Source organism: Carassius carassius, chromosome 20 (assembly GCF_963082965.1).
Source record: "Carassius carassius chromosome 20, fCarCar2.1, whole genome shotgun sequence".
In the NCBI taxonomy this organism is placed as follows: domain Eukaryota; kingdom Metazoa; phylum Chordata; class Actinopteri; order Cypriniformes; family Cyprinidae; genus Carassius; species Carassius carassius.
The window spans coordinates 11,675,922-11,690,146 of record NC_081774.1 but is presented as its reverse complement, the minus strand read 5'-3'; the positions used below and the strand labels follow the sequence as shown (position 1 = coordinate 11,690,146).

General features: G+C 35.2%; 1 protein-coding gene across 2 annotated transcripts in view; it reads right to left on the bottom strand.

Moving 5' to 3' along the window:
- Window positions 1–14,225, bottom strand: part of LOC132096344 (pappalysin-2-like) — a 69,122-nt gene that overhangs the window by 40,580 nt on the left and 14,317 nt on the right. For both annotated transcript variants that reach the window (XM_059501634.1, XM_059501635.1), the window contains exons 3-8: window positions 12,432–12,580; window positions 8,859–9,152; window positions 7,962–8,154; window positions 6,402–6,523; window positions 2,036–2,218; window positions 701–1,004 (exon numbers count right to left, since the gene is read on the bottom strand). In XM_059501634.1, coding sequence (XP_059357617.1) covers window positions 701–1,004; window positions 2,036–2,218; window positions 6,402–6,523; window positions 7,962–8,154; window positions 8,859–9,152; window positions 12,432–12,580 — 1,245 coding nt within the window. The remainder of the gene's footprint in view (window positions 1–700; window positions 1,005–2,035; window positions 2,219–6,401; window positions 6,524–7,961; window positions 8,155–8,858; window positions 9,153–12,431; window positions 12,581–14,225) is intronic.

Below are 14,225 nucleotides of genomic sequence, written 5' to 3'. Positions count from 1 at the left end.
CTTTCTCTCTCTGTCTGTCTCTCTCTCTCTCTACCTCTCTCGCAGATCCAATCTGTCTTTCTTTCCTTTCCCTATCCACATAGCTCAATTCCCAGTAGAGTTTCCATCTTTCTGAGCTTACAGGACTTGTGGAAGAAACTTTTCTGGATATGTTACATTCTCTGATCCAGACTATTAATCTCTGGACATTTTGACCTATTGCAAGTACTGGAACAACAATCCAGTGCCCGCTGATGAATTTGTACTGGAACAAGCAGAATAAAATGTGACAGGAATTGAACAGAAATTGGCTATGCGTTGATACTTGTAAAATTAATGGCTAACGAAATGACAACGTCAAAACCATGATATTGTTATTCTTCTTATTGTGTTGGCTGTGGAAACTATTTTTGTCAGGCGAAAACCATTGCTCAATACTTGAATAGTGATATGCCGAAGATACGATTCATTGACAGTTTTAGAAACACAACATGTTCAGCATTTATACTTAAGCCACACTTAAAATAATACTCCCAGAAATGCTGTAAATCAACTAAAAAGACAATAAAAACATGACAGAAACATTATTATTTGAAAACGCTTGACAGTATTATTAATGACTCGCCAATTTCAAATAAATATAAAAAATATATAGTCTTTCAAAGTGTCTGCGTACAAAACAAAGTGCTTTTGTTAATCATACAAAGACGCATATTCTTACCTGTCAGTGTATGTGGGCTGTTTGACGATGACGGGACTCTGGTCCCCTCTGATTGGTGGTTCTCTAAGCACTCTGTAGAGAAGGGGGTGGCAACCAGAGCAGAGAGGATTTTGGGGCCGCGAGGTCAGCAAAACAGCATCGATCTCCAGCTTCTTATCAAAGGTGGAGATTTTAACGGCCTTGACCTTCTTACTAGTATGTAAATGGAGGGTCAAAGGAATGTCACAGAACGCATGCTGAGGACCTGTGTGGATCATCTCGCCATTCTCAGTTATGAGCACAATATTAGCAATTGCCTTTTGATCTGTGAAAAAAACAAACAAACAAAAAACACAACAATTCATTCACACAAAACGTTCATACACTGTGTTCATAAGTTTGGGGTTGGTAAGATTTTTTGAATGTGTTTGAAGTCTGTCGTGTTCACTAAGGCTGCATTTATTTGATCGAAAGTACAAGAAAAAAAAAAGGTAACATTGTGAAATAGTTTCACAATTAAATTATTTTAAATATATTTTAAAAATCCTATTTATTCCTGTCATGGCAAAGCTGAACTGTCAGAAGCCATTGCTCCAGTCTTCAGTATCGCATGATCCTTCAGAGATCATTTTAATATGCTTGTGGGGTTTGATATTTTTGAAAGTGAAGTGGCATGTGGCCAAGTGTGGTGTCCCATACTCAGAATTTGTGCTCTGCATTTAACCCATCCAAGTGCACACACTCTCAGAAAAAAAAAAAAAAGGAGCAAAAGTTTTCACTGTGGTGGTACATTTTTAAAAGGCACAACTTTGTACCTAAAGAGTCCATGTTGGTACCTTAAACGTTCATATTAGTACCTAAAGTGTACATCATAGGACCTAAAAGGTACAAAAGTGTACCTAAAGGTACCGCCCCAGTGACAGCTTTTTTAACTTTTTTTCTGAGAGTGTACTGAACACACACAAACACCGTGAACACACATAAACACCGTGAACACACACCGGGTTCGCTGCCTTGCTCAAGGGTCTCACCTCAGTTGTGATATTGAAGATGGAGAGAGCACTGGTTATTCACTCTCCCCACCTCCAATCCCTTCCAGACCTGAGACTCAAACCCACGACCTTCAGGGTACAAGTCTGACTCTCTATCCATTAGGCCATGACAGCCCCTAATATTTTTGTAGAAACTGTAATTACAACATTTCAGTTTAATGTGCCCTTGCTTAAAAGTATTAATTTCGGTACAAAAAAGAAAAAAAAAAGAAAAATCTGGCTAATCCCGCACTTCTGAACAGTATAGTGTATATTCCCATAATGACAGGTGTTTGATATAAACCTGCTGATAGACAGTACTCACTGGCTGAGGTGTAAGTGATCCATACGGTCAAACCGTCAGGGACAACCGGGTGAAGGAAGTGCAGTTCCAGCACACAGCCCTCAATCTGGGGGCATGGTGTAGTCATGTTGGGCTCATACAGGTTAACTTCAGGACTCCAGGCTTGCATGCTGGGCTCACATGGCTGGTACACATCAGGGGCCCCTGCAAAAACACATGTAAACCTCATCCAAAGTCAAAAAGAAAATACTGTAACTTGCCATCAAAGGCTAAGAATCCTTTTGGCAAATGGGACATACACCTGGAAGGATGAGATAATTCATTGCAACAAAATTGGCATATAAGCCCTAAAACGGGCATTTCCATAGCAATGCATAAAAAAACTTGACAAAATAGTGGGCTGCTTTGTACACTGAACTTATAAGTGCACTTATTATCTCTGTGAGCTGCCTTGTTGCTACTAAGGAATAATTCTTTCTGTATGGATGCTAGCATGTTACTAAGCTAACAAAAAGGTAAACCAATAAGCATTAACAAACATAGAATCCCATTACCTGTTAATAAGTCAGGTCAGAAATTAAGTAAAATAAATAAATAAATAACAAATCAAGTGAATTCAATTTAATTAAAAGTAACTTGCATTCATTAAAATGCAACTTCTTTGTGAAGGATGCATGCAATTCTTTCTAATTAGAATTAAAATAAAAGCAGCTTAATTAATTTGCAAACCTTTTTATAACAGCATTGGCGTTGGGAGCATTGGATTTTAAAATGATGCCTCTGCAGGTAGCTCACTAGATTTTGGAACTGAGCAATTCTGTGTGTTTATTATGAACAACCATTTAATCTCTTGAATCTTCAATCTTGTTATGACAATTTTCAAAAAAAGACAGGATGGGAGGCAAAGAGGGAGAAACCCAGTGAAAGGGAAAACAGAAAGAGAGAGTGTCTGGGAAAAACCACATGTCTTGGCAATGGATGTGAAGCACATTTCCCCAGACCTCAATCGACCATAAGACCCAGGTGCAACTTGGCAAAGGAGAGAGATTGGTGCCTTAATTGGGACAGACAGGGCTCACAAAATAATTTATTATACTAAGAGTTAATGCCCGCGGTGGCCTGAAGAACAGGAGCGATACAGGGAAAGGTAGTCCCAGGAGAGGACTAACACACGCTAACACATGGTGGGGAGGGGGGGGGGTGTTCAGATGTGTCTCAGTAATTACCTAGTTTAGTCCTGTATTTTAAGTGTTGTCTGCCCTATGTACCCTTTTCTGATGTTATACGTCTACCTTGATGTGGTACGTGTGTCTCCTACATGCTTTGTATTACCCCTTTCCTTGGATATTAAAGACTGTGACTGTGTAATATTATGATATATTATTAGCATTTAAAATTACAGCTTTTACATTTTTTATTTATTTTCATTTTAGTATACTTAAAGGTCCCCTGAAGTGCATTGAAACAAACAGCGTTATTCTATGTGGTGACGTAATTTCAACTGAAACAGGAAGAGAGGGTGGGATATATCAAGCAGTCCCGCCCTCTTTTCTAAAGAGCCAATAGTGTTTTGATTATGTCTGCTCGGATCAGAGACGTTGAACTCAGTAAATCCACATTTGACAGCCACAGTCTTATATATTACCCCCTAGATTCAATATGAAACTTTTAGTAAAACAAAATAGTGGTCATAATCATGCTGAACCTGTGTAGTTGTAAACGTTTTTAAAAAATGGAGAATTGCGCATATGATCCGCCGCTCCATGTGATTGCGTCTCTGGACCAGAGCCAAAGTCCGGATCAGACTGTGTACACTGCTGTGGTTGGCGTGAAACCAGACCTCATTTGCACCAATCGAAAGCATATTTGTATGAATTTTGTAACTGTTTTGGAGCACACTGACTTATACAGTAGATAACCTTAAGACTAACATATTGATGCTAACACCCCCAAAAAAATGTATTTTAATTTCATGGGGGTTATAAAAAAAATGCAATTCCTGTACTGGCAAAGCTGAAAACAGAAGTTCTGCTTAATATTTTTTTTGTGAAAGCTGCAATATATATATATATATAGTCCTATATAGTCCTATATATATATAATATATATATATATATATTTTTTTTTTTTATAAATGTTTTTTTATATTAAAGGAATATATATATATATATATATATATATATATATATATTTATTTAATGCACCCTTGCTGAATAAAAGTATTGTTTTTCTTTAAAAAAAAAACATCTATCTGATCCCAAACTTGTTTATATATATAAAAGGCAAATAAAGGTTAGACTTTATGAACAATAAAAAATGTGGTAAAATGGTTAATATTTATAATTTAAATAAACCTGTCAGGATATTGGCTTATGTATTCTGATTTGCTTTTTTTATACTGGATGTATGTACCAAAGAAATCTCAGCCTGCTTTTCTGCAGCCAAAAGCAGTGTGCTGTTAATTACTCCAGGGAAAAAGTACTGTTTTTCCCTTAATAACCCTGTAATTATAAATTATCTATAATAATTATAATTTAAATAGAAAGGAAATGAATATAAACTTGTTAAACCGATTTAAATAGGGTTAATTTGTAAATCAGACAGTTTTATGCCCAAATAATGCATGCTAAAGTGACACAACTGTTTAGTTAACTCCTCCTATTGAGCATTAATGTAAAGAGCACAAGTCTTAATATCAGGCCATGTGAACTCTCTGCCTCCAAAAGGTTTTACAATGATAGATTAAACTGTACTCCAGGTCGAAAGAGACAGATAGACAGAGAGCAGCCTTGAGTCACAGAGCGCTCCTTTGCACCCAGCATGGCCTCACATGTGTGGATGTGTACAGGGTAAACAGGAGCAGGCCAAGGCAAACCATAAAACTCAATTGGTCAGATAAACAGAGCGAGGGCCTCCACACAGGGTAGAATTAATGACTGTATCAGATGTGGTGTAATGCTCCCGTCGGGAGAAGCAATGCGGCAAGATCTGTGAGCGTGTCATCCTTCCTTCTTTCAGCAACCTTAACCAGGTCTCTGCTCACCTTGGCTCGAGCCTTATTTCTCGAAAAGCTGTCTTATAGCACATAAAGAGGCTAAGGTACAGGTAAGCAGGGGCGAGCGCTACAAGATGTGAGATCTGAGATCCAAGTACTGTATGATTTGTTGGTATCGAATTGGCCTGCGTTAATAGAGTTATCAAATGATTCACCGTGGTATTACCATGAGCATTATTTCATACTACACAAACAGTGTTGTCATATTGCTCCTAAAGTCTTTCTGACATGATTAACTGACCGAAAAAATAATTCACATTAGGTAGTCATCATGCACTTTATCATGTTTTTAAAAATAAACCAAAAACAATAGGTTACCGTAATTTATTACAGACCTGAACCGATGGTATTAAATCTCATTCATCATTAATATCGCAAAGATATTGTTTTCTTAGAGATATATATTTTTATTTTACAATTTAAGACTTCATTTCTCATCAATCTGTTTCTCAAAATAAGACTCCGGGCCAAAAATCACTCTCCACTACCACCTAGCTGGATGATTTTATGTTTGACCTCTCTCATGATACTGTGCTTTATGAAAACGACTGCTTACCCATGGAGGATTTCCACATTTTGGGTGGACTTTTCAAAGCACAGTCTAATCCATGACACGTCAGTGAGTGGGTAGACCAGATGCTAAGAGATTTCTGATTAGAGTAATCAGCAACATCTGTTACGTGAGGTATAAAGTTGAAAAGCTGCACAGGATACACATCGCTTTTTATGATGGGCCGCTCATGGACGCCACCCAATATTACCAAAACTTGAAGCTGTGCCAAGGGCCTTTTTTATTCATTGATGGCAAAAAGAGTGTTCTTTATCCAGGCAATTATGATTTAATGATTTATTCCCCTAAATTTTTCCAGACTTGCACGCACCTGGCCCGCATGAGTCTGAACGATCCACCTGAATGTGAATGCACAAGTTCGGAGATAGAAGCCAGGGCTAAATTCTCTCTATCCTCATTAATCAAAGAGCAGGTATTGTTTTTTACATTGACGATCATTTGTGACATTTTCAGTGGTGTGTTTAGGATCACGTACACATCCAGCAACATTTATGTCAGAGACGCCATTCAGTCATGTGCTCACCATCTTACAATTCATGACATATGCATGTGGAAGAGATTTGTTAGATCATGATACAAAAACTATAATACAGCAATTTGCCCTGGTCCACTAATTTGATTGACCGAACAAGATTTCACCAGTGCTGATAAACAGTCCAACAGCAATGAGACTTTTTTTATGGTGTGTGTCATTCCACCTGCACAAGTTTGAAGTATAGTTGTGTCACTAATGTTATAATGAAGCATGACTGACTACTAACCCACTGCTTCCTCTGGTGTCCAGTATCCAGTGGAATCACAGGCATGAGGTGAAGTGGCCTCATGGGCATACTGATTGAGCGCTCCATTCTCATCACAGAGATGACAGCTCATGTCACCTTCACTACAAAACCACACACACAAAAAAAGAAGCATTTGAACAAGTGCACAAAAAAGTGATACACTGTGTCAAAAAGTAGAGGGCTCAAAATACATAATTTCATTGGCTTTTACTGAGTGTGATATTTTGATTTGGATTTTTTTATTTTTTTATTTTATTTTAAGTGAAAAAATCCTGGGTTGCATATTTTTTGGGGGCTTATTTAAAAAAATATGGTTGCTTGTTATGGAAACTTGACTTTGTTTCTTTATTTATGTCCACCATATTTTTCAATGCATTGAATGACACTGTCTGCTCACAATTAATAGCCAACCAGTGCAGTAACATAAGTACTACAGCGTAATTTATCAAATGTTCCACGCCCTCCTCTGAGAAAAATCACGTTAAAAAAGAATGCGCATGATTTTGTAATCCAAGCGATGATAGAAGTAGATGTAGTGGAATGATTTTCTTTTAGCCTAATTTTTTTTCTTTTTTTATGTATTAATTATCACGGGCTGTAATAAAAAACAAGTCCTATACTAATACTAAGAGCAAGGTTCGAAAATCCTTATTTTAGTAGGCTATAAATATGTGGCTATGTTACAGCTTCCCTTCGAAGCTCTTGTGTTTTTCTTTTTCTCCATCTCTCCAGTCCCGTTCTGCTTGGTTTGGTTTTGTTTTTGAAGCTGCGGTTGCTTATTTGTCTCGCGAGAGTTGGCAATTGTCCTTCCCCGTTCCGCTCTGCTGACCATGAGTGTTGGGTTTATTTACATCAGAGTTCACAAACACACACACACACACAATAAATATATGTATAGTGTATTTTATAATTTTATATTTTCACATAGACAATAGTCTGGTCATATCGGTTTGGCTGAGCACAAAATTATGTTTAACTTTTATATATTTACTTTGAACTTTACCTAGGTACATTGCTGAATTGGTAGCATACGTTTGACTGAACTGTTTGCTTTAGTCTATATTTTCTCTTATATAAGCCTCTTATACGCTGTACTTATATACTTTTATAATGGCTATTAATGTTCATTAAAATGAACATTTAACAAAAAGAGGGAGCGTTGTGCTTATTGTCGCACTTTATCGTCGATCGCTACTTTACAGTATTGTGCACATTGACTCGACTCCCGGCCAAATTATTACCCCAATTGTTGAAATTGTAACCTGATTGCCTAATCCTAACCATCTCCCTAATCCTAACCCCTCCCCCACACCTAACCCTAAATCTACCAATATTAGGGGGTTATTAATCTGGTGGAGGTCAGAATTGGGCACAACACTGACATACACCACGTTTATTACGTATGGGGACTGCTGGCAGTAGAAACGCAAGCTGGATCAGGGTGTTCGGTCCAGAATTGTACCATACTGTACTGAACTGACCTGTACTGACCAATACTGCTCAGTGGAAACGAGCCAATGTGTATGCTCCTTACTTTACCTGTGGGCAAGTGGCCCACTGATTGGGTTCAGCCAATGAATGGCGACGGAATCTGCATCTTGACCAATCACCACAGGTGCAAGAGGAACAGGGGTGGGCTTTCTGCCATGGACCCAGGTTTTATAGACCAAATCAATATAGCAGTGCATCCGAGCTACTTGATTGGGTGTAAAATGATTTGTACAGTCATCATCTGTAATAAAAAGGTACATTTCCATTAAAGAAAGAAAAACCCACAATGGTCACTGAAATAACTTAAAACTGACCGAAATTTAAATAAAAAAATACTGAAAATTATATGAATGAAAATCAGACACTGCTTTTGAATTGTGGTTAAAACAATTAACCACAAACAGAAGGATAAAAAAAAAAATATGAATAGATTATGATAAGCCCTAGAGAACCTAGCAACAAAAGATTGAAAATTATTTTAACATAGAGACATGTTAAACTAATGTGTTAAGATAAAGTGTGTTCTGTAATTAGCATCACAGTTTACTTATGTATGGATTATATATTAATCACTTACTTTTTTTTCTATTTAAGAAAGTTCTACTTTTATTAAGTGAGGATGCATTACATTGATCAAAATTACAGTAAATAAAGGTAAATAAATTTTTCTTTTAAATAAATGATGTTCTTATTACATTTTTTTTTTTTTTTTTTTTTTTGCAATGTCATATTCAGTTTGGATCAAAAATGCAGCCTTGTTGCATACAAGAGATCTTTCAAAAACATAAAAAACAATCACACTGATGCCAAACTTTTGAATGGTAGTGTATTTCCACTACAAGAATTTAAATAGAATGTTTACCACTAAGTGGCAATAACATCATTTTAAAGTAAAGCTGGTTGTAATTGGTGAGCAAATAGAAGCAGTAAACTAATCATGACTACCTGTGTAACTCATGTAGTTGTTGTAGGGTGTGTTTTTGTATTGGGTAAGACCACACGTGTCATTGACTGGATCAGGGTCATGACAAACTTTAGACTTTGGTGTTGGTGCTGTATCAGCACACAGATCTCCCGTCTCCATTGATGCGGTGGTCTCTTGACAGGGGTCATCACATGACTCCCGTTCACTCACACCCTTGAACACATGGTACAGTCCCAAAATATGACCCATCTCATGGATCATGGTGTTGTTGTGTCCTTTGGTACCGAAGTAGGAGGGGTTAAGAATCATTCCGCCTGAAAAATAACACAAAGAGACATCTCTGCAGTTGACACAACAATACAAACCTTTCACCTGACCAAACACTGAGGTGTAAATGTTCAAGCTAACATTAATCTCAAAGCCAGAGGTCTGTGAGTTTATGAAACTGATTTATTTTGAAATATTGCTGCATAAAACAGTATGCACTATCCTGTAAAACAGGACCACCACAGCTAGGATTAACAGAAAGAACACTACATCTGGTTATCAGTGTTGTCAAATGTTCTACCCCCATTTAAAATTTTAAAATGTATTTAAGATCCCACACCTCCTGAAAACTGGCATCTGGTTTTATATCCAAATTATGTAATAAAAACCTTAAAACAATGTGAGATTTATAACAGTTTCTAATTCATGCAGATGTTGTTTAAGAACAAATATGAAGTGACATTGTGAGACTAATTTGCATAATAATGGTTATATTGAACTTGTAGTTTATATAAGCTATTAGGTTTTAAAGTAAAAACTGAATTTGTTTACTAATTAAAAACAGAAGTTGGTTTATGTGGGCATCTGCTAAAATCTTTCTCTTCTGGAGATTTGTGCTCTACCACAGACAGGCAATTTACAGCGGATATATAAGATTTGAGCAAACAACCTTTTTATTTAGGAAATATCCATGTTTTATGGGAGTTTAGCTAAATGGACAGAGCTTGGCTAGACACAGACACAGATTGTTTAGAGTTATACCACAAGATCAGCTGTCCACGCTATGGTCTGATTTGTCTTAAAGCATTCAGAGCAGTAGTTTGACCTTGTTCCTCAGTATAAGACATCAAGGTACTCTCGCAAATAACCTTGTGATTTATGTGGAATTAAACCATAAACCATACTGAGTCTCCTAATTTATGAGAAACTAATCTTGCATTTTAACCTCCTTGTAGGTCCAGCGAAACATTTGTGGACAAAAATTGTCTTGCACCAAAGACTGTTATGACATGACGGTAAATCAAAAGCAGAGGTGGATTATGGGCATAATAAGAATGGAGCCATATCTCTGTGTGATTCAAAGCAGCACGGTAAGTCATTTATGAATTTCATGTTACCTTTTATGTCTCAGACCAACTCTCCGCTTTAGCTCATTTACAGGACAATTGAGAGCAAAATAAAAAATATCAGGGTGATCCGGATATTATTTTGTGATAACAAAATGTGTGTTTCCATCCAAAGATTCGAATTTAACTTATGTGCAAAATTGGAATATTGCATAAAACATTTGCAAATAAAGCATTGTCTCCAACAAGTCAAAGAGAACAAAATCGACACGTCCTGATAAACTGGCACTAAAAATCGCAAATAAATAAAATAGTTTATTTATAACTATATAAATCAATTATGATTCCATCGTTTATACACATTTCTTTCTTATTGGATAAAAAGTATATAATACTCAGTTGTGCGTATACATTTTTAGAATATCTGTTAGAATATCTGAGGATCTTGGCACATCCATCGAGTGTGTTTTTATTTTTTATTTTTTTTAATGCGATATTCCAACATGTGCATAAAAATAGTTGGATGGAAACATAGCTATAGACAGGCTGATGGCATTGTCCAGAATATATAACTTTTGGGGGACTTAAAATATATCTTTAAGGGGGTATAAATATAATGAAAATGAATCTAGAATTAAATTAAATGTATTTATATATGAAGCATGGTAAAACTTTGCAATATGATTATAATGTTAATATTAAAGCAATTGAAAATTGCAAAAATAATACTTTTACAGCATTTCTTATTACGGTTTATGTTCATTTCTATGCATAGTAATGCATTTTTAACATTCACAAATTGTATCAATTAAAATCTGAATATAAATGTAAATAAAATTAAAATTAACAACTCTATATTAAGAAATTTGCAATACTCTAGATTAATAAATGCTGTAAAATTTTTGTACCAAACAAATGCACTAAATGTTAACAAATTAAACATGAATGCAAAGTGTTACCATGTACACATTAGAAACAGACTGTATGTTAATTCATGAAAACTCATGAGCAAATTCAAGCTCACAAAAGCAAGTTGGCGCTAATTACTCATGCTAATATCAGTTTAAAAGTTCACGTTCTACGCACAGGCCAAAATGATCTCATTAACAAAAGCTATAACCCAAAAAGCCAAGACCACAATGTCTGATCATGGATCCTGAACCAATGGGAGGGGGACTTACATAAGAAAACTTCCTGCTTGAGAGAAATCTCCTTTTTAAAGGAGCTGGATTTAACTGAGACTGCTTTAATGAGCTCTAAAACAAAGCAACGACGAGTACTATAAAATCAGCTGGCAGTTGAATGGAGATGGCAACAGCGTAATACCCTTCTTTTGTTTTTGTTTGGTTGTTGTCGAGTTCCTTTTCTTCTCTCCCGGTGGACGATCTTAATGATTAGGGGGCAATCTACAGGGAAATCTATGCGTGCTGCAAGTGTTTTCTTTTATGCTTGAGATTACGGCCCATTAATCTTGTAAAGGCAAAATACACACAACAAGGAGGAAGAGACAAGAATGTGTTTCTTTAAAGAAAAGATTTAAGGCGATCGGTCATGAACAAGAAGATGGATGGCATTAAGTACAAAAAAACACATGTGCTGTGGGGAATGTAGTGACAGGAAACAACTAAGTTCTTAACTTTACATTGTCCATGGTAGAATGAACCCAGTTGGGTTTAGAGGCCAAGAGGCAGATCTAGCGTAACGTTTTTTGTGTAAAGTCCCCGGTCTTTTATTTTGAAAGATTATGTTGTCTTTTGTTTTAAAGTTCTGTTCTCATGTTATCTTGCCTGTTATTTATCCCTTCCAAAAATGCACACAGCCCCAACCCGTTCACTATTGACAATACTGAGCTGTGACATGAAATGTAGTGGAAAACTTAAATACACTTCATGCTTTTAGGAGCAAAAAAAAGCAATAAACATCCGCTTTAAGATGATGAAATATATCTGATTTATGTAACCTGATTTTTTTTATTTTTTTATATATAATTAATGTCTTTTGAAAGTCCATCAAAGACTTTTTAAAACCACATGTGTAGTTAAAACATCTACCAGCAGGGGCAAACTGAGCCATGCTAACCAAAAAAAAAAAAAAACAGTCTTATTTCTTGTAGACACATAATTTCATAAGTCATCATTAAGTTTTCAAATTCACATCATTGTTAGGCTTGTTTTTCCCTTCACTTTCACATAACCTCACTTCTTATAAAACTAGGTTGTTCACTTCATCAGGTTAATGAACTCTTGTGATCCATCTTACCTTGATGAGTAAGAGCTTCTTTTGCCCATGGCCAGGTGGCAACCCCAGCAAGCTCTTCGCGTGCTGAATTATTAGCGAAGAACACGTTGAGAGTGTCTGAACCGCTCAGATGGAGCAGCTCCTTCAGTTCCTTCACGCTCAGATAAGCCCTGCATCAGAGATATTGGCACACAGTCAAGAAACGTATTATTAAGGGAACTGCCATAAACATCAATGAACAACATTCAGGTTATTACATTTTTCTTTGATGGATTTAGTTTATTCAAGATTTAGAAGGGAATTACAATTTCAAATTTTACTGAATTACCAGTTTAAAACAACAACGGTTTAAATAGATTAGTTCACGTCATCAGAAGTAAGCAATGGAATTTGTAAGAGAACTAACATTAAAATTACTGCGGTATGATGTCATACATATTTTATAATTTTTTTTAATTTGTATCTTGACTTTTATTAGCAGTTTTAATAACAACAGTCATAAAAAATCACTTAATGTCATGATGATTAGGGATTGTAATTGTTTGAACTGCTTATGGTTCATTAAACAACTACCCACTTTTTTATTCTACTCCCAGCTGTGATAAATCACCATGGAGGCAATCACCATACTATGGCAAGCCATACTATGGCAAGCCATTTTAACATTAAATCTATAAACCACACTAGTATCTAATTTAATGTTACTAGTACTTATTTTTTTAGATACTAGTATATTTTCTATTAAATACTAGTACTTATTCATTAACTATTAGTGCTTATTCTTTAGGCACTAGTATCATTTGTAAAGTCACTAGTACTTATCCATTATATATTAGTACTTAATCATTAGATACTAGTATGTTTTCATTAGATACTAGTGCTTATTTATTAGATACTTGTACTGTACTTATTCATTAGATACTATTTCTTATTGATTAAATATTAGTACTTATTTATTATATACTAGTACTTATTTATTAGAAACTGGCACTCATTCATTAGATACTAGTACTCATTCATTAGATACTAGTACTTACTCGAAATGTTGCTAGAAAGATTTTTGTTTATTTGTTTGTTTTTTTTACTAGTAATTTTTTTTATTGAACTCTACTGTAGCTATTTGGAATAGTCATAACATAATATGAGTAAAAAGGCATATCTGACTGGAAAGATAATAATTGTTCCTAGTAGTTATTACAAAATATACTAGTGTCTAAAAAATAAGTACTAGTATCTACTGAATTAGAACCTGTATCTAATAAATAAGTAATAGTATCTAATGAATGCTTACTAGTAATATTTAAATAGATACTAGTCCCTATTGCAATAATTACTAGTCAGATATATCTACACACCTATCTACATGTTATTCAGCTGTTAGGCTACATCTACAGTGAAAGAGTTTCTGTGCAAGGGCGCCCTCTGGAGACGAATGAAAAAGAAATTGAAAACTGAGTACTCATTATTGCTCTCAAAATCCTATTTTGGGTAAAAATAGCAAAAATAATTAAGAACTTTAAAGTAAACATTTTCAAATCCTTAACATTTTTATCCAGTGTAGAGAAGTGCATTTTCCTCCCTTTTTCTCATTATCTCTTATTCTTATTTATTATTATATTTATTATTAAATATTATATATATATATTGTATATATATTGTATATTAAAGTGAAATAATGTTATTACAAAAACAATATTCCTTATTTTGTTTAATATTTTAATTTATAAATAATAACCATAATCATGTGAAGTGACATTCAGCCAAGTATGGTGACCCATACTCAGAATTTGTGCTCTGCATTTAACCCATCCGAAA